General features: G+C 39.7%; 2 protein-coding genes across 6 annotated transcripts in view; one reads left to right on the top strand and one right to left on the bottom strand.

The window, feature by feature from the left end:
- The window catches only part of LOC124284976 (integrator complex subunit 9-like), a 33647-nt gene extending 28919 nt beyond the window's left edge, over positions 1–4728 (bottom strand). Inside the window, 7 exon segments of the mRNA XM_046721105.1 lie at positions 26–112; positions 785–924; positions 1438–1506; positions 3830–3899; positions 4433–4509; positions 4511–4561; positions 4720–4728. Of these exon segments, the coding sequence (XP_046577061.1) occupies positions 26–112; positions 785–924; positions 1438–1506; positions 3830–3899; positions 4433–4509; positions 4511–4561; positions 4720–4728 (503 nt within the window).
- Positions 4729–11668: 6940 nt separating this feature from the next.
- On the top strand, positions 11669–24094 carry LOC124284979 (galactoside alpha-(1,2)-fucosyltransferase 2-like). Of its 5 annotated transcripts, none has more exons than XM_046721107.1 (4): positions 15798–16046; positions 18418–18520; positions 21502–21580; positions 22702–24094. In XM_046721107.1, the coding sequence occupies exons 2-4, from the start codon at positions 18485–18487 to the stop codon at positions 23670–23672; spliced, it is 1086 nt and encodes a 361-aa protein (XP_046577063.1). In that variant the 5' UTR covers positions 15798–16046; positions 18418–18484; the 3' UTR covers positions 23673–24094. The 5 variants fall into 5 exon arrangements, with proteins under 5 accessions (XP_046577065.1, XP_046577063.1, XP_046577067.1 ...); XM_046721108.1 differs by lacking the exon at positions 15798–16046 and adding an exon at positions 16090–16365; XM_046721109.1 differs by lacking the exons at positions 15798–16046; positions 18418–18520 and adding an exon at positions 11669–11897.
- The last annotated feature ends 288 nt before the right edge of the window (positions 24095–24382 follow it).

The following is a 24382-nucleotide window of genomic DNA, read 5'->3' on the forward strand; positions in this document are numbered from 1 at the left end:
TAAAAAGATATCCCTGAAAGCCTACTTGAGTATTTCCTGCTGTTTCCAGCGAGTGGCTATGTGAGCTCTGGGGTTCCTCTCCACATACGTCAGCAACTCCTCCATGTACTGCCTGCAACATCACAGCAACATCACAGCAACATAAGACAATGGCAAGACATCACTGGCTCAAAACATTGACAGTTGCCATGGATACCACACTTGATCAGTTTCTGTTCTGATGCCACAAATGAAAAGATACTGATAATCAACATCTCTAGGATGGGTGACTGCAAGCTGTCATGCACAGCTGCATCCCTTAGCCTTGCCAGCATCTGCTTAATGACTTTGACCATTTGCTTGTCAACATAACTTTCAGGAAACTGACCCCCACACCCATCCCCACCCCAAAACCCAGAGTAGTCTGTAACCACGGAAACTGTATCTTCTCTACATTCTGTGCAGTACCCATCCTCCAGAACCCTGTGTATTCTGTAACCATGTAACCATGGAAACTGTATCTACACTTTCCTTCCTATCTGCAATGTGGGTTCTGTGCAATACACAACCTCCCCCAGAACCCTGTGTATTCTGTAACTATGGAAATTGTACCTACTCTACTGTCCTATCTGCAGTGTTGGTTCCGTACAGTACACGACTCCCCGACTCCCCGTAACCCTGTGTATTCTTTAACCATGGAAACTGTATCTACTCTACCTTCCTATCTGAAGTGTGGGTTCTGTAAAGTACACCACTCCCCGTAACCCTGTGTATTCTGTAACCATGGGAACTGTATCTACTCTACCTTCCTATCTGCAGGGTGGGTTCCGTGCAGTACACAACCCCCCGGAACCCTGTGTACTCTGTGATGTAGGGGAGAGCCAACATACAGGAGTAGTTGGAGATCAGAATGGCATCAATTTGGCTCAGATCCACCATGTTTACCTGGAAATAACCATATGTTTGAATGATGTGAGAGGTACAAGACAATTATTATCTTTACTTAGTAATTTACATGAGTTTTGCATCTTCAAATGTACAGATACTGAACAAATGTAACAGTGTTCAATATATTCTTTCAGCAATATTCCAGCAATATCACAATGGTGAACACCAGAAATGAACTGCACACATCATACCCATGTGCTGAGTCTTCAGTGAGACAAGCGCAATCTTTAACCACTGAAGGTTAGACAGCAACTTCAGAACAGTCTCCTACAGTATTTCATTATACAACAGGGGGTGGTGGGGTAGCCTAGTGGTCAAAGCGTTCGCTCATTATGTCGAAGACCCAGGTTCGATTCCCCACATGGGTACAATGTGTGAACCCATTTCTGTTGTCCCCGTCGTGATATTGCTTGACTATTGCTAAAAGTGGCGTAAAAGCATACTCGCTCACTCACTCATCATATAACAGACCAAGCAGGGCGTGCTTCAAGATCATCAGTGCTAACTCACCTCTGGAGTGAGGAACTGTGGTGTTCCATCCACAAACACACGACCGCCGCACTCCTTCAACTCCTGACACTAGACAACAGAAAATATATGTCTGCATTCACTATGACAACAATAGATAGACAAAATCAGTCCCATCAGTCCAGTGTTCAGCACACTTCCTGAGCAGACAATACTGAAGAAATAATTGCCAATAAGAAACTACTCACTTACAAATTTCAGAGTTTTAGGAGAACTTATGCAAAAGATTCAAAGTAGACGCTAATGATGATCTGTGACCTATGCATTACCATCACTATATCCATGTGCCTGATATATGTATCATTTGTGTAGTAAACATTACTACAATTTAGTACTCCCGGAGTCATATTTGAAAAATGTCATTCCAAATTGTAATCTTAAAACATTCTTATGACATGTCTATCAATCATGACTTAGATTGCGATGACCTGAAACATTACAAGAGTGAAAACTGTGATCCTGTCTTCTTTGATGATTACTTAATATAAGCTTGATCATCCTCAATCCATGACTTACAAATTTTAACATTACAGTCAAAGCAATTATGTAAACCTGAGCATGAAAGCCGCTTTCTTTGGTTTATTCATACTCTTGTGAGTGAAATACAAGTCACCTCTACCATGTCTACAGGACCATACAATTCTTAATATAACCTTATTAACATTAATCGGTAAATATTTAAATACAAAAAACATGTACACATGTGACAAAATGCACTGTAGCCATACGACTGATATATCATCACATCCTGAGTGTTGACATTAGTGTTGGGAATTGGTTAAAATCTCATAATTGATGATTGGTTCATTACCACCGATCAATCATCGAAAATAATTGGTTAGCGTCATTTATGAAATTTGTTACTGCACAAAAACATAAGGAAAAAACAGGGGGGGGGGGGGGGTTGGCAAAATTTCACATCTTGAAAGGATGACTAGTATGTTAGGAATATAAATTTCTTGGGGTCTTTAAGATAAATTCAATCATGACTTGGAACGAGCTTATAGTGTTTATGAAATGTAACAGACAAAACCAACCTTGTGAAAAATATTGTTGATGAAAACAAGTGTTCCAGAATTGTTTGTGTTCGATTATGAGAAAACATGATCGATTGCTTGGTCGTTTAGTCACTGCGACCAATCTTCGATTATTTCAATTAATCAGATCACCACTAGTTGACATGTGGTTATAATTATAAGTTATAGGGCTGTGTATTGGCAAATTAATTGTATTGCAATAAGTTGCGATTCAGGTACCCATATTGCAATACGTATTGTGAAATATTGGTAACTTAGGTGTTTAACAGTAGGTGACACTTATTGTACATGTTGATCAAATTTTCTACATCATAAGTCCCTAAAAATATATGTTATGGTTCTGATAACAGCAATCTCAAACTTAGGTTGTATAGTCAGGGATTCTATTTTCTTTTTCATAAATTTATAGTATTACAGTGTGCAGTTTTGTAATTGAATAACCAAGTAAAACATCTGTTGTGAATGAAAGTCTGTGCAGATTTTCACTTAAACCATAAAGATAATCACAAAAACTTTATACATGTTCTTTGCTCAAAACACCAGTTCACAGAAAAAAAAATACCAATACACATCGTTTGAAAATCGTTTTGCGGTATACCGGTAATACCGTACATAGAGAATACTACACGAGGTCTCATTACATACGAATTATACGAAATGAGTGTCCTTCCTATGGTATCTGAGTTTCGTATAATTCATATGTTATGAGACCGAATGTGATATTGTATTTATTACCCACGACTTACACGCTTTAAATTGACAAAATAGCATATTTTTGTTATTTTTATGGTGTCAAAAGGAAAACGGTTTCATAAAGAGGTTGCAGAAGACTGTTGTTCTGTAGTACACTTTTTGCATGACGTCACACTTTAATGACGTCACTACGCATTGCTCGTCTGCCCCATTGGTAACCGATGTCATTTTGCATGTCGTACAGCCTCCTACAGTAAACTACTCCGTGGCACTCTGTCTCTTAGTTTGCAGCTGCTTCACTCGGCTAACATCACTGGTGGAAACTTTATGTTTTTCGACGCATGTAATGTCTCAGTTTGACTCACAATTAAACAGCGACACGGCAACGTTCCCAATGTTTACATTCCCACAATGCATATAAGTTGTAGAATGAATTAAATCCTGTGTTTGTTATGAATGAAAAAGTAGTTCCGTCACAACGTGACCTAAATGAGTGGTCATTGGTTATCCAATCAAATTGTTAGAATCTAAGGTCAAGCCGTTACGACACAGGTCAACGTGATACGACACTCGTGTGACGTACGAGATTAGTATGCACCTACCCATACATTGACCACGTGGGTAATAAAGTCCTATATACTTACCACATCCTCCCCTAGCTTTGACTTTCTGTCAACACCTGGATTCCATGTCCGAACTTTGGAGATCTGGCAACTGGTAGTGTAGAGAAAGAAATTAAATGTGTCAAAAAGTCCAAAATGATATATAGTCCGATGAATGATTAAATATCTTAAAATAGGGATAAGTGTACAAAACATAAATAAGACACATGGTCCTAAAACCTGTGTACCCAACAGGATCTGAAATCAGTGTGAAGAGTGAAAATAGCACAAGATTACACGATAGTCTCTTAAAAAACTTTTTCCGTGATCGATCCTGTTGGGTACAGAGGTGTCAGGACCATGTGTCTTATTTATTTTTTGTGCACTTATCCCAATTTCGAGATATTTAATCATTTGTTGTTCTCAATTGAACCTAAACAGACTACAGATCAAGTCAAACATATAAGTAACTATAACATCACTGGCAGTAAATATCTGTGAAGTGTATGGTAAAATATATGCACACAGTTATGTAGATCTTTCTTTGTTGATAAATGACAATTACTTTCATTGAAATATTTGTTTTCAAATCACCTGTGTCAGTGTGTGTTATTTCCGATTCTTATTATTCATTCCAATGCTTACCCGGGTATAACGGTTAAAGGGAGGAAATGCTGAATCTGTCCAATGTCTAGGCCACAGTCGAGCATGAGACTAACCCCCCTTGAAGTAGAGCACGAAGCAGGGCTTACTTGGGTTGCTGCTGAGGCATGTCTGCAGAAAAATAAACGAGATTCTCAGATTGTGCAAAGATGTTTCATTGTTAAACTAAATATGCTCAAAAGCCAATCACGAAAAAAACACCCCTAGTGATATTTAATCCATTCTAACTCGAGCTCATTATTGTCACTATGTCTCAGGAATCTACTAACCAGCTTCATTCTTATGAGTTATTCCCGATATCCCAATCTTTGTTTTTCCCTCAGGCACGTTTGGTTTTCTTACACAAATTTAGAGTTATCGCCCTTTGATAAACTCCTTGCAGTGAACAAATTCCTACCCTGTTTGAAGTTTAGTAATGCGTGCGCTGAATGAATATCGGTAAACCAACTGGTGGATCCTCAATGTCAGGTGCTCATTTTGAATATATCTTCAAAACAGAGCTGAGAATTATTTTACGTCACAACTATAATTCAACTAACTGGAAGAATGTTAAATTTTTCTCTCGGTTTTGTAAAACATAATAACTGTGCAGATTTTTAAAGTGAAAATGGATATAATAAAATTATATAAGTAAAACATTTTATCTGATAACATAACATTTTTCACAACACCAATTCATGCTATTGTTCGCTTCCTTTCCATTTCAACACTTCACTGTACCAGCCAGATCACGCGGCGATGTTTCAGGATCTAAGTCCGCCGCAGGAAGAAATGATTCACGGTGGACTGCCTCAATAACATACGGTGCAGTAAAATGTGGTGCTCAGAGCTGTTTGAGTGAGAGAATCACTGCCTCCCAAAACCGCTGGGGTAACATCTAGTCTCCGAAATGATAATATTTTACAGAAAAAAATTCACAAATTACATACAGAAAAGTATAATGAGCCAGATAACGAAGACAACTGTGAGTGCTCTGGACTTGATTAATATACAATATGGACATTCAAATAGCGAAAGTAGGTCATTTCCCCCAAAACATTTTAATTACTGTATAACATAAAAAGTTTTACTCCTTGAAATGATAGATTGAACACGCGGTGAGTGAGACTAGTGACTGAATGACAAAATATAACGGATGTTAAGTTCCGACTATATAAAGTACTGCGGAAATAGAAAAATTAACTTTTGTTCTTTTCACATTTATATCTACAATTTATGTACAATGTAGTTAATATGTGAAAGTGGGAAATACCTGTTAAACTAAGTTCGGTCTAGCTATACAGTCTCAGTGGTAAGGTGATAGGAAACGTTAAAAAAAAGACTTTACTGAGTCCAAATCGACTTATTTCGAACAGACCATGACTTTATGCAAATTAGAGTGCGATGGTATTGTATTACAAAATGCACTTTTTAATGCCCATTTTGAAATTAAATTTGACTTCATTATAAACGATAGCTGACGTAAAAAATAATAACTTTAATACTGAAACTATTAAGGATGTAGCTACCATGGAGTCTCACTATCACCATCAAAAGAAACAGGTAGGAGGGGTCGTCTCAAAAGCAAAACCAGGACGGGTGTTGCAGACGGCGATTGGGGTCGGGCTTGGGGATAGAGATATCAGCTAAAAGAAGATAATCCTTTAGAGGAATTAAACTGGGGAAGTAAACGGCGTGTCATAACAGTTTACAAATAATATCCAGTCCAGTCGATCTTCGGGTGGTCATGCCACCTATATATTTTGAGACACTTAATACGATGGCTGACTATAGTTTTTCTATGCGCATCATACTTTTTTACATATCTGAACATAAACTTTATGAAAGAAAGACACGTAAGATGTTAATCAATAGATGAGACATATTCAACATACAAGAAAAACTTAAATTATCTTTGAGATTACCCCTTGTGCCTGTAGGCAGCACAAATAAACGATCACCCATCAGTTAGTCATGTGATCCCAGTCAGATGTGCACTATTTACAATGCAACTTGAAACTGTCTCTTCTTGTAAATAGCAGTAACAACTGCGGCTAGCTTATAGGGAAATAGCTTAATGGTCTCTGATAGAACTATCATTTTGCATAATGTTTTAAATTGTTCCTCTGCGGTTACGTTTCTTAAGGCTGGGAAAGCGGTCTGTAGAAAATCATATCGTAGATCGGAATAATATTCACATTCTGTTAAGAAATGTATCTCATCCTCGAGGCATGAGCGCTCACATCGCCTACATACACGGAGTTGGAAGAGTGTCTGGCAGAGTAACGGCCAGCCTCAACTTCTAGGTGAGGTGAGGTGAAATTGGGTTTAACGTCGTGCTTGAGAATATTTCGCTCATATGACGACGTGCATGCGTGTGTATGTGTATGTGCGGCTGCTTGTACTAGCCCAGACTGAAGCTGGTTTTATAGTGCTAGCCCACTGAGATGCCATGCCGCAGTGAAGCATGAATACCCCATTCAGACACATTATACTGACTCCGAGCCGACCAGTCCTTATTTTACCCATTAATGCCGAGCGCCAGGCAGGGACCAACAAGTACCATATTTTAACGTCTTTTTGTATGACGCGGTCGGGATCGAACCCGCGACCTTCCGCTCTCCGGGCGGACGCTTTAACCACTACACCACGGAGGCGGTCTGCCTCAACTTCTAAGGGGAAAGAACTGCAGCGAAGCTTAGCCACGATGCTACGTTGTCTGTCTGAAACCGACATAAGTCGACGTATTTAGCTGATTCTTATAAAGAGTCTAAAGGTCCTCAGCTTATTTCCATTTAATTGGCCAGTGTCGTTCCAAATATCCCGTAACCAGGCTTCGGCGTCATTAACTCTCAATGTACGTAAGATGAAATTCACTACGTATGATTAGAGAAATTATAAATGTCAAATGGGAGCTGAAGAGAGGTAAACATGCTACTATAACCGTTCCTAACCCTTGACTTTCGAAAGGCATGAGACTAACTTCGTATCTGTGCAACAATGATTACACAATGCGATTTAGAAAGTGGTCAAATGTAATATATGTTATATCTGGGATTACACTGTCATAGTAAAGTACAAATTCTAGTACTTTTGTTGTTAGGTTGAGTCCCATCCGGGATTCGAACCCACACTCTCAGAGTCAGGCACCTAATCGCCAGCACACAAAGTCAGCCGCCTAACCCGCTCAGCCAACAAAATGTACAATAATACCCATGCTGCAAAGATCGGACAGGTTTAGAAAAGAACTTACGGTGCTTTTGTGTGGTAACGGACAAAAGTTGACTAAACCGGACTGCTTTATAATCCGGACAAACGAGTCGGTCCCAGGCCAGTCCGTAATAGACAGATTCCGCTGTACCTCATATCGCATTCCTCCAAATGATTTAAATTTACTTATTATTACACCCAGTGCTCTAATCGATGATTTGGCGATTTCTTTGGCTGTATAGATCATATTTAAGTGTTCTTCTAACCATAAACCTAGATATTTCTATGACGAACAAATATCAATGCTCTCATTTCCACATTTAAACCCAAATAATGTTCGATTCGCTGATGGAGGACGATAGTGAACAAGCTAAGTTTTGTTAAGTGTTAATTTCGAATTTCTCCACCTCTTACACTATTCAGCAACACAGTCGAGTGAGTGAGTATGATGTTACACCGCGTTTAGCAATATTCCAGCAATATCACGGCGGGGGGCACCAGAAATGGGCGTCACACATTGTACCCATGTGGGGAATCGAAGCCTGGTCTTCGGTGTGACGTGCGAACGCTTTAACCACTAGGCTAACCCACCGCCCCAACACAGTCGAGCTATACCAGGCCTACCAAAGAAAACTTTCCCAATGTGCACAAAAACGCAGAAAAGCCCACATTAATCGTGAAAATAGCAACATAAACATAATACCTCGCTACTGAAACAGTAAAACGGCAACGAAAGACTATGAAACTGCAACATTTTTATATCAGCGAACTTTGACCTCTACTGCGCATGCGCATTACGATCCGCGCTTCTTTCCAATTTCCGGGCAACCGTGAATCACCTTGCGTAGAAAAAGTATTAAATATGTCGAAATAATTGCTGTCAATCATTTCATACGAATTGACAGTAAACTAAACAAGTGTGCACATAAGTGTCATGATGATAAATGCCAAATAACACAACAGAAATACTTAAAAAGGGAATGTAACTTTTGTCCAAGCTGGAAAATGTCAACATGCGTTCGAGACTTCCTCTTCCGTGTGCGCATGCGCAAAATCGAAGTTGCAGGTTCTTCGTCTTTTATGCAGTTTTAGCGATTTAAAGTTGCCATTTCAGTAGCGAGGTATTATGTTCATGTTGCTATTTCCACGATTAATATGCGTTTTTCTGCACAGTGGCAAAATTGTCTTTGCTAGGCCTCTATACTGTACATCCATGGGCTTAGCTTTCAGTATAGCCTTGGAGCAAGGCTAGTCCAATCTCATCACGCCGCGTCATAGACTGTCGTACAGACCCTGAAGCAAATATATCCAAGAAAGCCCACGCAAGTCTAGAAAATGTGGCAAGTCTAGATTTCCTCAGCTTCAGGAAATGAAGAAAGTCTCTATATATTTTTTTACTATGAACTTTTTCAGTAAAATATGTTCATTTCAGAGACTAGTTGTTAGTCTAGCCGCGTCACTGCGCATTAATAACCGGGTCTCGACACGGAAACCAACCATTATAACGCTATATCCTGTTGGCAGTCTACAACACACAGACAACGTATCACATTTCTTCCTATCCGTTAATCTGTTACGTACACAGATTTAACACTCGTCACGTGTCTACACTATGGACTAAAACACCCACATAAACACGCTGAACTCCAATCAGGCCGTATTAATCAGCATGAAAGTGACGTTCAGTCTCTGAATATATATATATATATATAACTTTGATAGAAAAAATAACTTATTTTCATATGGAAAAGCGGCCCCAGTGAGATAAAAGATACAGAAACGCAATATGGCCCGTAAACCATCAAATCTAGTTATGTCTGAGGTAAATCTGGAATAAGTATTCATACACCCAACACTTCTTTATGTCATCGATTCAAAACAACATTAGACTGGCAGTTAGTCTCTGAATATATCTAATTTTGATAGAAACAAATAACCAATTTAGTTTGAAAAGATACAAGATCTAGACTTGCATTAGTATTACAGAAAAGGCTGGTCAAAAGGAAAATAATGTGGCTCAGGGACTGTGAGACAGGCTGTAATCTAAGTATATTGGCCTCGAAATAGCAAACGTCATTTACAAGCAGACTGAAACTTAGTGCATCCTTAAACCACAGGCAAATAGGGTTGCGCAACAGAGAGAAAAATGACCAGTCTTTCTATATGCTAGTGAACAGAGCAAAGGTTGGCAACGTACGTCCCTCGCTTCGGTTTGAAAAATATGTTTAATAGATAAATACAATATCGCCATCATCAAATGTAGACACCCATTTCCTCACTGGGTTGTGCTCTCAGATTTCCAATCTCATCTTTAATCATTATACTCACGTACGAAATCCGCCAGTTCGATATAAGCGTATTTGTGATAAACGAAGTTTACTGCACTGCACTGCACTATCCATTGACAGATTCCGTTGTAGTCCACGCCATTGGTAATCTGTCTCAGTCTCTGAACCACATTATTTTCCCAACTGCCTAGCTCTCTCTGCAATGCTAAAGCCCTAAGTTAAGCAAGTCTAGATTTCCTCAGGTTCTGAATCTCTGGTCTCCAGACTCCTTTTCAATTTAGATGGGTTTATTTGTTACTATCATAATTATATATACATCTGTGCATAAAATAAGCACCACCATGTATTTTTACCAATTAAATTTGTCTGAAATGAAATTCTAAAATCTTTCCAAAAAATAACCTTTACAATTTGATAGAGCAAGCATTTAACATTTCAGAAACGAAAACATCATTGAAATTACCATGTATTTTAATTAGGATAATTGCCCACAGTTAAAACAGGTGTTTTTCTGTCCTAAAACAAGTTACCTTATTTTGAAAAGTAAAAGTAATAATTGATTGTTGTGTGGCCTATACATTCGTCAGTTATTGTGAATGGATGAAAGTTTGTAAACTAAGATTTAGGAAAAGTAACAGTCAAACTAAAGAAAAGTAAAATTTTAAAAATGCAGTTCTTTGCAAACGAAACACACAGATTTTAGCTTTAATTATCAGTATCCGGCAAGGAGAAGTGTTTATTCAACACAATAAACTCAAAATTCAGTTTTGGTCAATTACCAACTGAATTGTTGGAAAGACCTGAATCTTTGACATTCGGGTTCTTCCTGATTGTGTAGTTTGAAAAGGAGAGGAATAGTTATTTTGGGTAAAAATTCAGTCCCATCACATTTCATCAACATATTCTTTCATAACGAATAGAAAAGGTTATGGTATTTGTAAAACTGTCAGTGGATAAAGCTTTTTTAACTACAGGTTGATTAAATTGATTGCTATATCCTAACTTTTCTGTAGCATCACATCTTATTTTCAAAATAAGGGGGTGCTTAATTAATGCACGGGTGTAAATCTTCAGAGACTAAGCGTTAGTCTACGAAATGGTTGCCCTGGCGGTTGTGGGGATGTGTCCCTCCTTGGGACGCATGTAGGTGGTAGTGTCCCTCCTTGGGACGAATGTAGGGGGATGTCCCTCCTTGAGACGAATGTAGGGGTGTGTCCCTCCTTGAGACGCCTGTAGGGGGTGTCCCTCCTTGGGACGCATGTAGTGGGGCGTCCCTCCTTGGGACGCATGTAGGGGGTGTCCCTCCTTGGGACGCATGTGGGGATGTGACCTTCCTTGGGACGCATGTAGTGGGTGTCCCTCCTTGGGGCTCTTATGTAGGGGAGTCCCTCCTTGGGACGCATATGTAGGGGTGTGTCCCTGCTTGGGGACGCATATGTAGGGGTGTGTGCCCCTATGCGTGTGTCTTGGGGTCTCTCCTGGGAAGCATGAGACCGCATGTGACCAGGCAAATTCTATTCTATCAATCAGTTCAAAACGCCCGTTGAATACCAGAAATGGGCTGCGCTTATTGTGAATCACGGAGGCGTGTCGACGCGGCGGTCTGCAGCTTAAGGTGTTCATTGTCATAGCGATACCGCGTCCATTCAAAACCAGCCTGATCAAAGATTACACTTGAATCCTATCACGTGATCCCAGGCAGTGGTGGAGCCAAGATCACAGACTGCTCGTAATAGTGTATGATCACAAATTTGAAAGCGTAACTTTAGCGTCCCCAGATAGATCTAATACTACACGAAAATACCCAGCTTGATCTGATCTTCAGATTAACAAATAACTTGATACACATCAACAGACTGGTGGCTGTTCCTGGGTATGTGGAGACACCGTGAGACCAGAACGCACTTTACAGACCCGTGGTGGGCACGTATCGATTAAACAAGGACAGATTCCACATGTTCAGGCTACGCGTAAGTGATAATTAGTTGTATTGGTAGAGTGAAAGGCAATACTGACACACGTCGAGAGATGTCGACGTATCCACCCGTTTGTGTGTTTATTTTAGTTCGGAGGGTTATAATTAGAAACATTATGAACAACTTTCTCTTAAGATGATGTACTCTTTTTAACAAAAATATATGTTGCTCTAGTTTCAAATTTACAACTAATAGCCATATCTTGCTAAATGTGATCTTAGACTGTTGAATGACATTGATTACTGGCACTGGGTTCTTCACGGCCGATGACTGTATATACATAGTGACTCGCGGCTCACAGCTGTCCGACAATCGGCATAGCTCGGCTCACTTCGGCACCACTCGGTATCTCGAAGTATCGGTATCATCACCACTCACCCAAGGTATTCGGTTGTCCAGGTATTTACACGAGTGAGTCACGTATAAGCTTCATTACTTGAATTTGTTATCCACAACTTTTTGCTCACGAACTTTTATCGCATACTTCTACCACACCTTTTATAAAGGTTATCTCGTCTACGGACTGACAAGCTTCTTCATGTATTGAGGATGTGTCAATAACGTTGATTTTTCATCTGGTACTATGTAAATATTTCTCATTAAAGGTCACATGCAACCAAACAATCAAACATAATTAAAACACAATTATCACTTATTCATAACATATAATATACATTGCTGGTTATGAAAAAACATATAAACAAAATTATAAGCGTGCAATCGCAAATCAAAAGTGCAATATTTTGTACTTGGGTTAACTTCCCAAGAAACGAAGCAGCCGGGATACCGAACCCGGTCAGAGCGGATGGGTGTGCACTCAAGTGTAACGGCTGGTTCATTTGCAGATGCCCCCACGGCTCATTGTGTGTGTATATAGAGATGTTGGGTTTTGTAAATACATGCTCATTTTTTTGTATATAACATTTTGCAATCAACAGACATCATAACATGTCATGTGTACAAGTATCACACCTGCCTATCTGTGTAATTACATAATGTGACAGAGACCGAATTCGGGCCATAAATCAATGCGTTTTGTTTATGGTGTATAGCCTGATAGGTGTTAAGTTCAAATTGCATGTGGTCAGTGATCGAAGTTGTGTATTGAATATTGTCATTAGCAGACAGACAAGCAGACACACAGGTGTCAATAAACAGACACTGAGTTTTGTCTGTGACAACGACATATCTATATCACAGTTAGAAATTCTGTCAACGCTAACTAATGACATTGCTTTTAAGTATCGAACTGAGAAAGTGACTGGGTAAGAAGAACGTGTGGTGAAATAGACAAATGAAATTATATAAACAGTTAAATCGGTAATCTACTGTAATAACATATAAAAAGCTCGCGCCTGTGAAATATCAACAAAACATTAGAAAAATAGCTCACACCAAAGCCTTCACCGAATACTAGTATTCACCGGACAACCCGCTTCCAAGCTGCGCGAACCTATTTCACTGCGCATGTGCTATGAGCGCAGCCCAGCTGTTGAAACCACTTCAATTCCCCCAAGCGCTGGGGGAAAATTGATGAATCGTTTGAACTACGATTTCGCGCGGTCTTTTTCATCGCGTTATTTTTCAACTTTATAAGTTGAATTTGCATTTTTGATGATTTGTTTCGGTAAGTCCATACCGAAAGGTATCAGAATCTGCAAAGTTGTGTTTTACGTTGCATGTGACCTTTAATGGCCATTTGTGCCACCTTGTGAATTGTACATATCTGGTTGTAAATGTTCATTGTTACCTTCGGGTAGCTTAGATACAAGACTTTATTTTGGTACCTACATCCGCCCTATTGGTTCAGTAGTTAGTTTGCTACACGTGTTTTTTCCATATGTAGTCCATACCGAAAGGTATCAGAATCTGCAAAATCTGCAGAATCTGTTAACAACAGCGTCCCTAACAACGCCATAGGCTAAACATGCCTAGATTGATTGCAAGGTTTCACGTTATCACAGAGGTGGCAACCGCTTTAAGGTGTACGTGCAAATTGTGCATACTGTTCGATTTCTCTGCTTTGCTTGCTTCGCGTTTCTCGTTAATCGTGTGGCTTTTGACAATTTGCACACTTTAACCATACTTATACTCCCTTGATTTTGTCTATTGTGAAAGGTTTATTCGGTGATGACATTTACTATTGCCATAGGCGGATCCACCAGAGCGGACGTGCATAATGGCTGGCTTGTTATATTTTGTACCTCCTTTTCTTGTAATCCATGGATTACCTACCATTGCGAATTTGTTAGGTTTAGTTTTACGCCGCTTTTAGTAATATTCCAGCAATATCGCGGCTGGAGACACCAGCAGAATTGGGCTTCACACATAGTACCCATGTGGGGAATCGAACCCGGGGCTTCGGCGAGACGAGCCTACGCGGTAAGACTTCCGCCCGTATCCCCCTTCCCCCCTAACTTTGAACGATGAGGAAAGATTTCTTTCAGTGGCATTTTTAGAAGTTGGATATGTCTTTCAGTATGTTCAGATACGTTTAAAGAATCATGTTAAAAATTATCCTTATCAGAGGAGGACAATATATATTCAGGTGATATCTTTTGACTAGAAGGGGATACCGGCAGAAGTCTTTCCCTACTGTATACCCCAACCCCCGGCAAACACTATAGATACATGGAATCGTCTGACCTACTTATTTTCTTGGAACGCCTGTAGTTGTTGACAGTTACGTAACAGTTGGAAATGGCGGACGAGCTAGTGTTTACATTTTGCGAAAGGTTGAAGTGACAGTGGAGAAAATATTTGGCTGACTGTCGAATCTGAACCATGCAGAATCGAAGAATAGATCCTTTTCTGATCGATCTACGAATCAGTGTTGTAACTCGTCAAAGACTTTTGACTTTTATGAACAGCGAGTTTCAATCATGATTTCACGTATAAAGTAACAATTCTTTATTATAATGTAAGCGAAGTTTCGGTGTAGCTGCTTAAAAAAATCACGATAGAACATCCCCCGTTGAAGAATGTAACTAGCATAACGTTAATCTCAGCCAGCGTCCCTAACAACAGCGTCCCTAACAACGCCATAGGCTAAACATGCCTAGATTGATTGCAAGGTTTCACGTTATCACAGAGGTGGCAACCGCTTTAAGGTGTACGTGCAAATTGTGCATACTGTTCGGTTTCTCTGCTTTGCTTGCTTCGCGTTTCTCGTTAATCGTGTGGCTTTTGACAATTTGCACACTTTAACCATACTTATACTCCCTTGATTTTGTCTATTGTGAAAGGTTTATTCGGTGATGACATTTACTATTGCCATAGGCGGAGTGCGCACTCTCCCCTTTTTTGTCCTGAAAGTTTATTAAATGACCATTGAAACTCGAAAAGCTGTATCCACCCGTGCAGAATTATCTTAAGTCGACACTCCTTCTCTCTCACGAAGAACATCCATGGCAGACAAAAGTGTAATTATTTGCCCAATATTCGGGTGGCTTTCTTGAAGCATTATATAACGGGTTCGACCTGATTTAAAAATGGCAGAAGTTAAGCTATTTATATTAGGCCAGACACCACACACAGATAGGTGGTCTGTATATTATTTGCTTAGGCAAACTTAAGGTTATCGAAATGGTTGTCCCCCACCTAAGGCCATCGAATCCGCGGAATGTGACTCCTTGCCTCACCCTTAATATAAGCCCGATGTGCAATTGCCGTGAATGCTTCATGTTGTATTTGCCTGTTCGTTTATTTGATCAGTTCTTTCGTTTTATGTTTTGAAAAAAATAAATTCTAAGCGCAGATGATTTTGAAACACAGTCGACCCAACCACGAAATGCTAAACTGAAACCCAACCCCTTCCTCGCATCGCGTGAGACATTCAGGCAAACAAGCCCACCCCTCGATGGACCATCCCAAACAGGTTTGACTGTAGCCATACTCATTCGCACCCGCAAGCAGTCATCCAAGGATAACTTCCTTCCATGGGTTGACATGCTGTCTGTTGAATCACTGCCGGAAACACTGTCGGAATGACCGATACAACCACACGATCTTCCTCAAATTACGTGAAACTCGAGAGCGACCTCGAGCTCATATTGGTCGCACCGTCCTATCTACATCCTCATTCAAATCGCAAGACCCGCCCGTTAAAGCGAAACGATCTGATGCAAACAAGTCTGGATGTGGGTATGTATATGCATACGCTGTATAAAAGAGGTTATCCCAACATGGCGTGTATATTCTCATACCGTCCGGGTTTTATGTCATCTCAACAGCATCCGAATTAGTATGTTCCTTCAATATGAAATTATATATATTACACTCATGTCATTAGCGCGCCATCACTGTTCGAAAATCACCAGTGAACGTGTACCTCGTTTTGTCGCCGCTAAGGCTTCGTTATAACGCGCCTAGCCAACGTTGACAGCCGGAGACCACAAACTCAGTCAAGCGCTCAAAGCTGAGCGTTATATAACGTGATCACTTTTGGCAAAACATGATTCGGGTGAGTAAGGTTTGAATTTCACAGTTGTGTTAAAACAAACTTGTGTTCGTTTTCTTCCTTGATTGTGCCAGGACACTAGTTGTGTCCTGTTTGTATTGTACTCCTGTGAATGTACTCCATAACACTAAGTCTTTGTTATGATGCTTGCTGACGGCATGCTGTAACACGTGGACTATTTATAAACAATTAGTACATGATGTCGTTCAAATACCGCCATATGCCTTTCACCCTAGATGTTGTGTATTGTATGATATGATGGGCGGCAGAATGTTTCTCCTGAAACTAAAACCAGGAATATAGCATACAGAATATAGGTACGGAGTATGTTGCCCAATTTTATAAAAACACACACACTTTAGCCAATGTGTACATATACATATATGAAAAGTTTTGCTGTGGCACTGAATTAATAATCAGAGATTCAGTATAAGTATATGGGTACGTTTAGTTTTAATGATTTATTTAATTTTAATTTGTGTAATTTGACTTTTCTTTGCTCATTGGTGACGTGAGACAACGACACTGGAACTGTTGCGGGCTAGTCAGCCCCCTACCCATAACTGATGGTTTTGCCAACGTCAAGTTTCAAGCGTGTATTATAAAAAGTTATCTATTTGACGTCAGACGTATCGGAGGGGAAGAACAATGTAAAACATGTCTTTGCCTACATAAATGTTGTTGCTTTTTTCAGTGAAAGTTTTTCAGTCTTTTTGTAATTCTAGCTGGTAAATGTAACACTGAATAAGACAAGAAGGTACTTATTACCATCTAGATCTTGTCTTTCCGATCTGGTTATTAAAAAAATCGATAAGACCTTTTGATTGTTTTACAAGTCCACCGAATGAAAAAATAACGAAAGCAGAAATTAGTTTGAATTAGGCGAACTTTATTTATTAGGTTAAAAATATCCCCTCGTATAACAGGCCGGAGATGTGAATGTAAATGAAATATTTTCTTTCTGATAAGACACAAATTGACAAAGAAACAAAGCCTAGCACATTCATGTAGATGTACGGCTTGGTTCTAACAGGTGTGCACATGTTTTGTAGTGCTGTCGATATATTGACTGGTCTCTTTCTCCATTAGGCTCTATGGATAATCCGAAATATCAGCTGTTGTTCTAGGACTCAATAGTCGATTTTGAAATGAAGTTCAGCGTCGCTATGGGGATAATCTCAACTTATGCACCCACCCCTTCACACACACACACACACACACACACACACACACACACATTCACACAGCATAACGACTGGCCTTGGGTTAGTCTGTGCACAGCCCCTGAATCATGTTATTTTCCCTTCTGCCCAGCACTGTTTGTAGTGTGTGAGTGAGTTTGGTTTAACGCCGCTTTTAGCAATATTTCACCAATAGCCTAGTGGTAAAAGCGTTCGCTCTTCACGCCGAAGGCCCGGGTTCGATTCCCCATATGGGTACAATGTGTGAAGCCCATTTCTGGTGTTCCCCCGCCGTGATGTTGCTGGAATATTGCTAAAAGCGGTGTAAAACCATACTCACTCACTCCACCACACTGGGGCTCCTTTTAAATTTAACTGGAGATTTTTGTTTCTATCAAAGCAACATATTTTCAGAGACTTAGCTTTCGTCTAGATGGTGAGCCCCGCGGAAGGACGTATTATACGTATAGTTGTAAATGTGTATCTGGCTATATAAAATTTAGAGTGAGCGGAATGTGTTTTACAGAGATTTAGCAATATCACGGTGGAGGACATCACGAATTGAGTTCACACATTGTCTGATTCCTCACATTATATAAAACTCGGTAAAATTCTTTTACTGCTCTATTCATATTTCGGTTCCGGTCAGGTACGGAATTTAGAAAGTAAGTACAGGGGGATAACTCTGGTGAGTTCGACCATAACGCCTTCGGAAAGGTTTCTATAGTACAGTTGCTATTTCTGCTACCTCTTGCTGTCCACTCAGTGGTTCAGTGTTACCATTAATGAGCAAGGGGTCAAGGAAAAAATCCTATAATTTTGTGTGCTAACAGTTATCACACTTATTATAATGCATTTTGTTTTGATCAACTAGTTTTGGGCAGGCAGGCGCTGCAAACAGCTTACGTTAGGAGTTACTTCCCTTTTCTCATGCACATGTAATGGCTCGCAAAATGGCTAGCGGCTCGAAAATGTCCGTAAGTAGCCAACCACACAGTTTTTAGAGCAAGTAAGCAATCAGCTCAGCTCAGCTCAGCTCATGCTGCTCATTACCGGATTGTCTGGTCCAGATTGGGTTATTTACTGACCGACTCCATACAGTTGGAATATTGCTGAGTGCAATACTCATGCTTGCACACTGGGTAGCTACAGTGGTACATAGCGCTATAATCACTTCCTCGACAAGGTGTAGGTTGTAAGGGAAGCTTAAACTAGCTAACAATGTATACGTAGCACCTCTGTTTTAAAACAATTTCTGTATTTGTGTTCTGAGTGCAGTTCTCACATTAAGTGTTTAAGCGCAGAATCTTGGTTTAGAACTTTCAAAGTTTTGCACATTTACTTGCATGTTCACAAGTAAGGATGACTGTTTCATTTGATCAAATCAAGTACCGTATTTCCTCAAAAAAGCGTCCTGGAGCTTTTTTTAACGGGCTTCCAGATCCGAATCTTATTAGAGTTCCGGCGCTTATCTGAGGAAATACGGTACTCGTCATGTCACAAAGGTATCAGCACTGTGTGAATAGCTTGACCTTTTATGGACGAGTGAAAATTCATTCAGGGATCTATATTTTGAAAAGAGCGCCTGTCTGTCAGGTGCGTATTTGAGAACCTTTCTGCAGAATTTGACTTGCCACTAACGCGGCCTGGTTAAGATATTAATATTGGATTGTTGTTTATTTGTTTGTTGTTTACGCCGCAACCAGCAATGTTCCTGCTATATTACAACGGTCTGGACAAGATAATCCAGTCACTGACATAATGAGTACCGATTCACGTTATCGGAATGCGATGACAAGTGTCTACCTCGTCACGAACGAGCCTGACCACACGAAATCCCGTCCGTCGCCTCTTACGAAAAGCATGGGTTACTGAAGACCAAGTCTAACCCGGATCTTCACGGGTAATTTTGGGGTTTACATGTAAACAAAATCTTTACCCCACAAATGCAATCCTGAAACCCAGTCTCTCCCTATATATTCATCTTAGTGGCTGAAATATTAGGAATAATGATCCGTAACAACGCTGCAATAAAAGGAATTACATTGAATAACACTGAACATAAAATTGGACAGTACGCAGATGATACTGAATTATTTCTCGATGGGCGCGAAGAAAGTTTAAGGGCAGCAACTGACACTCTCAATAATTTCTACAAAATGTCTGGTTTAAGAATAAATATAGATAAAACGAAAGCAGTGTGGATAGGCTCAATGGCAGGTAGTAGCATGATTTTATGCCAGGACCTTAAGCTTGATTGGCATAATGAGGACTTTGATATTCTAGGAATAAGACTTAATCCTAATTTAAATAACCTTTGGGTAATTAATACAAGAAAAAGACTAGAAATTATTAATAGAACTCTAGGGAATGGAGGAAAAGAAAGTTGACATTAATAGGAAAATAACTGTTATTAAAACTTTAGCACTTTCATCATTGGTGCATATATTCACCTCACTCCCAAATCCTCCAAAGGAATTCATTGACAAATTAAACAATATATTTTATAAATTCATCTGGAATGATAAGCGGGATAAGATAAAGCGAACGACACTTATTAGAAAATATGAAGAGGGGGGACTCAGAATGGTTAATGTACAGGTATTCATAAACTCTTTAAAACTGTCAGTTTTACATAAATATCTTCAAAATAATAGCAATTCTATCCCTAGTATCTTTCCATTTAAAGATATATTTCTGCTTGGAGCCAATATTGAAAACTATGTCAGTATTATAAATCCCTATTGGAAAGATGTATTGGCTGCATGGGGAATATTCTATAAAACACATCAAACTGATTTTACAGATATTGATCAAATCTTATCTCAACCCCTTTGGTTCAATCACCAATTCCAAAATAGTAATTTCATTATAAGACATTGGCATCTCAAAGGTATTCACTCTATAAAGAGACTTGTGTAATGATCAAGGTATTTTGCCATTTAGTGAACTTAAGAAAACTTACAAAATTAAAGGCACAATTCTTGACTATTACCAGGTTCTTTCAAATATACCCAAAAAATGGAAAAAGAAACTATAAGAAAGAATTTATTGATTGTTCATAATCATTATCTTAACACATCACTGATAGATTTACTTTCAGCACCAAAGAGATCCAGATATTTCTATGACAAACTTATAACTACTGCAAAACCTACCATCAACATGTGAAAATGGCAAAATATCTTTGATATTGCAATTCCATGGCAAGATATTTTAGAAAATATAGAAGATGTACAAAGATACCAAATTGATTGACTTCCAGTTTAAATTTATCCACAATATTGTCTACACAAAGAAAGAATTATTGAGAATGAAATTAGTAGATGATGAACTTTGCTCATTTTGTAATTTAATGTCAGAAAATTTGATACATGTTTATTGGGAATGTGAATGTGTGAAAACGTTCTGGCTGAAAGTGAAAGAATATATTGAAGATAAATCATCAGAAACTTTTACCCTTACAAAATATACAGTCTTAATTGGCGGATATAATAACGACCTTATGAATCACATACTTCTTGCCAGTAAAAATATATCCATATATCAAGTATTAAAAAAATAAATACGGTGTACAATCCTGTTGAAAAGGCCGTTACCTGTTCAAGATGAACCTGCTAGTTCTAAAAATGGCGGGGCGGTTGGGCAGCCTAGTGGTTAAAACATTCGCTGGTCACGTCGAAGACCCAGGTTCGATTCCCCATATGGGTACAATGTGTGAAACCCATTTCTGGTGTCCCCCGCCGTGATATTGCTGGAATATTGCTAAAAGCTGCGTAAAACCAAACTCACTCACTCACTCACTCACTCTAAAAATGGCCCCGAACCGAAATCCTCTTATTTAGAAATACATGTATATGGATTTGAAATACTTAGATGCCGAATGCATGATTGTTGTTGAACATACACTAGTATACATGTGTACATTTGTATTCATGAAGCTTTTATTTCTGCTCAGGCGCTGCGACATCGACATCGCAGTTCTTCAATCTTCAGGCCAGGTGTCATGAATATGCGATGCTTGAATACAAGGGGAGGTAAGTAATTACAGCTTATGATTAACAAATTAACCAACTGGAAGGTTGTAGTAGGAGTCAAGTCTATTTAAATCAAATGCAACATGCTCCGTTTGTAATGGCAAAGGAAGCCTGTGCGTTTTCGATAATATTTTCGATAATACACCAGAGACCCATTATCACTTATAGAAGCAACTGGGAACCGATGACATGTGTCAACCAAGTCAGTGAGACTAACCACCCGATTCCGTTAGTCGCCTCTTACGACAAGCATGGGTTACTGAAGATCAATTCTAACCGGGATCTTCATGGGTCTTTTATTATCACTAACGTCCCAATAGCTAGACAATAATCGTGAATGCTTTGTCTCATCGCCATTGGAGACAATGTCGTCCACAGGGGCTTGTATGCACTAGCTCCAAGGTATAGTTTGTCACTGCTAGGGTCTTAGCACTCTGGGGCTTTTCAAGAGGTAGCCTAGTGGTTAGAGCGTTCGCTCGTCATGCCGAAGACCTGGTTCAATTCCTCAAGTTGGTACGATGTGTGAAGCCCATTTCTGATGTCCCACCGCCGTGATATTGCTGGAATATTGCTAAAAGCGGCGTAAAACTAAACCTAAAACCTGATAAATCCGCAATACAGTTTGTCACTGCTAGGGTCTTAGCACTTTGGGGCTTTGAGGTAGCCTAGTGGTTAAAGCGTTCGCTCGTCATGCCGAAGACCTGGGTTCGATTCCCCAAGTTAGTACGATATTAGTACCATTTCTGGTGTTCCCCGCCGTGATATTGCTGGAATATTGCTAAAAGCAGCGTAAAACTAATCTCACTTACTTAGCACTGTAGTCAAGGTCCCTTAAATAAATAGTGCCAATTAATACACCGGCAGGGCAAAATATTTGTTGTTGTTTTGGGGGCTAGTCTAGTTGTTTAAGCGTTTGCTTGTCATACCGAAAACCCGGCTTCGATTCCCCGCATGGGTACAATGTGTGAAGCCCATTTCTGGTGTCCCCCGCCGTGATATTGCTGGAATATTGCTAAAAGCGGCGTAAAACTAAACTCACTCACTGTTGTTTTGAGGGTTTTTTTTGTCATGGTATCCCAAATTAACTGTCAGAATAATTTTCTCTTTGGTTTATGTTTCAGGTCGGCTAACATTGATATCAGGTTTCTGTGTTCTGCTAATCATTATTGTCACCCACAATCAGATGGTGTATGATGTCATTGTGGAGGACATGGAGGTTGTACGGTACAAATACCAGGCTGATAGGACCAATTACATCTGCTGCGACATGCTAGGCGGGCTTGGCAACCTGTTGTTTCAGTACGCCTTCACGCTGGCCATGTCACTCCGCTTTAACATGACAATGGTGTGTGAAACAGATAAGATTCAGACCATACAACAGATGTTCGATATCCCAGACTGTGCTGATGACTACAAGGGCCTTCGGTTGTGTTTTGGCGAAGGGGCAATCAAAAACAAGTTCAACATTGGCTATGATTCGAAAGTTGGAAATATGATGCTTAAACGCGACACTCATTTTGGTGGCTATTTTCAGTCCTGGTTATACTGGGTAAAATACGAGGACACAATAAGGGAACACTTCACCATAAAGTCCGACCTAAAGGCATCAGCGGAAAACTATATCGATGCCAGTTTACAAGAACTCGGAGTCGAAAACAGATCATCCGTATCTCTGGTGGGTGTTCACGTTCGACGGGGTGACCTGCTAAATGATTTCTTTCGTGAACATGGTTATTTTGTTGCACCAGAGGAGTATTTCCACAAGGCTATGGCCTACGTCACCAAGAGAGTTCCTAAACCAGTCGTGTTTGTTGTCAGTTCTAACGACATGGAATGGTCACAAGAAGTTGTCAAGGAAACGAATGCCGTGTTCCTGCTGAACAATACAAGAGAGTTCGACTTTACAGTTTTGACAATGTGCGATCATTTTATTATGTCAGTGGGAACGTTCGGATGGTGGGTAGGTTGGCACATTCAAGGATTGGTTATTTATTACAATAAACCATTCCGACCAGACTCTGAGCTGTCTGGTGTTGTTACCAATGACTATGTAACAACTTTTGCCTACCCTAAATGGATCGGGATGAGCTGATACCTGTATGAATGTGCATGAGTTGATGAAAAAATTGTGCTTATGTGAACATGTGATGCTTAAAATTACGGGTCTCGTCTATACAGGGGTTGCCTGGTCACGTGTTCGCTCGTCACGCCGAAGACCGGTTCGTTTCGCAACATGGGTACAAAGGCTGAAGCCTATTTCTGGTCTTTACACCCAAGTCATATTGCTGAAATAATGCCTAAAGTTGTGTAAAACGTTGTGAACTCAGTCAGTCACTCTTGTCTTAGCGTCTGTTGAAGTGAAAGATTTGTTTGTGGTTTACAAAAGCATTAAGCAGTATTCCACATATATAGAAACAGTCTGTAAATATTCGTGTCCGGAACAGACAATCCAGTGATCGATATTGTGATCACCGAATCTCAGATAAGTACAGTCTCATTAAAATCATATCTACACACCTTTACCACAACCCCTCCATGGGAGATCGCGCTTTGGGTGAACTGGAGGTTCTGGAGCTAATCAGATCTGTACAAAGGAAATCAGAACATACATACTCCTATTGTATTCCCTTCTGGGTGTGTCATGGCGCTCAGAAACAACCTGATGTATAACATACAAAGCAAAATATTGGCACGTATTTTATTTATTTGTCTACATTGAGAACCTGTCTTACTTTTTAGTAGATATTAGAGCTGTGGGTAAAATATGTTTGGAACAAAGAACTTGCATCACTATTTTTGAGC

Source organism: Haliotis rubra, unplaced genomic scaffold (genome assembly GCF_003918875.1).
Source record: "Haliotis rubra isolate DU_JTF1 unplaced genomic scaffold, ASM391887v1 Scf35, whole genome shotgun sequence".
In the NCBI taxonomy this organism is placed as follows: domain Eukaryota; kingdom Metazoa; phylum Mollusca; class Gastropoda; order Lepetellida; family Haliotidae; genus Haliotis; species Haliotis rubra.

Excerpts from the sequence above, each read along its gene's own strand:
- LOC124284979 (XM_046721107.1), top strand. The coding sequence starts at position 18,485 with ATGGCTCGCAAAATGGCTAGCGGCTCGAAAATGTCC. Across the intron at positions 18,521-21,501 it reads CTAGCGGCTCGAAAATGTCC|GCGCTGCGACATCGACATCG; the intron begins GTAAGTAGCCAA and ends ATTTCTGCTCAG. Across the intron at positions 21,581-22,701 it reads ATGCTTGAATACAAGGGGAG|GTCGGCTAACATTGATATCA; the intron begins GTAAGTAATTAC and ends TTTATGTTTCAG.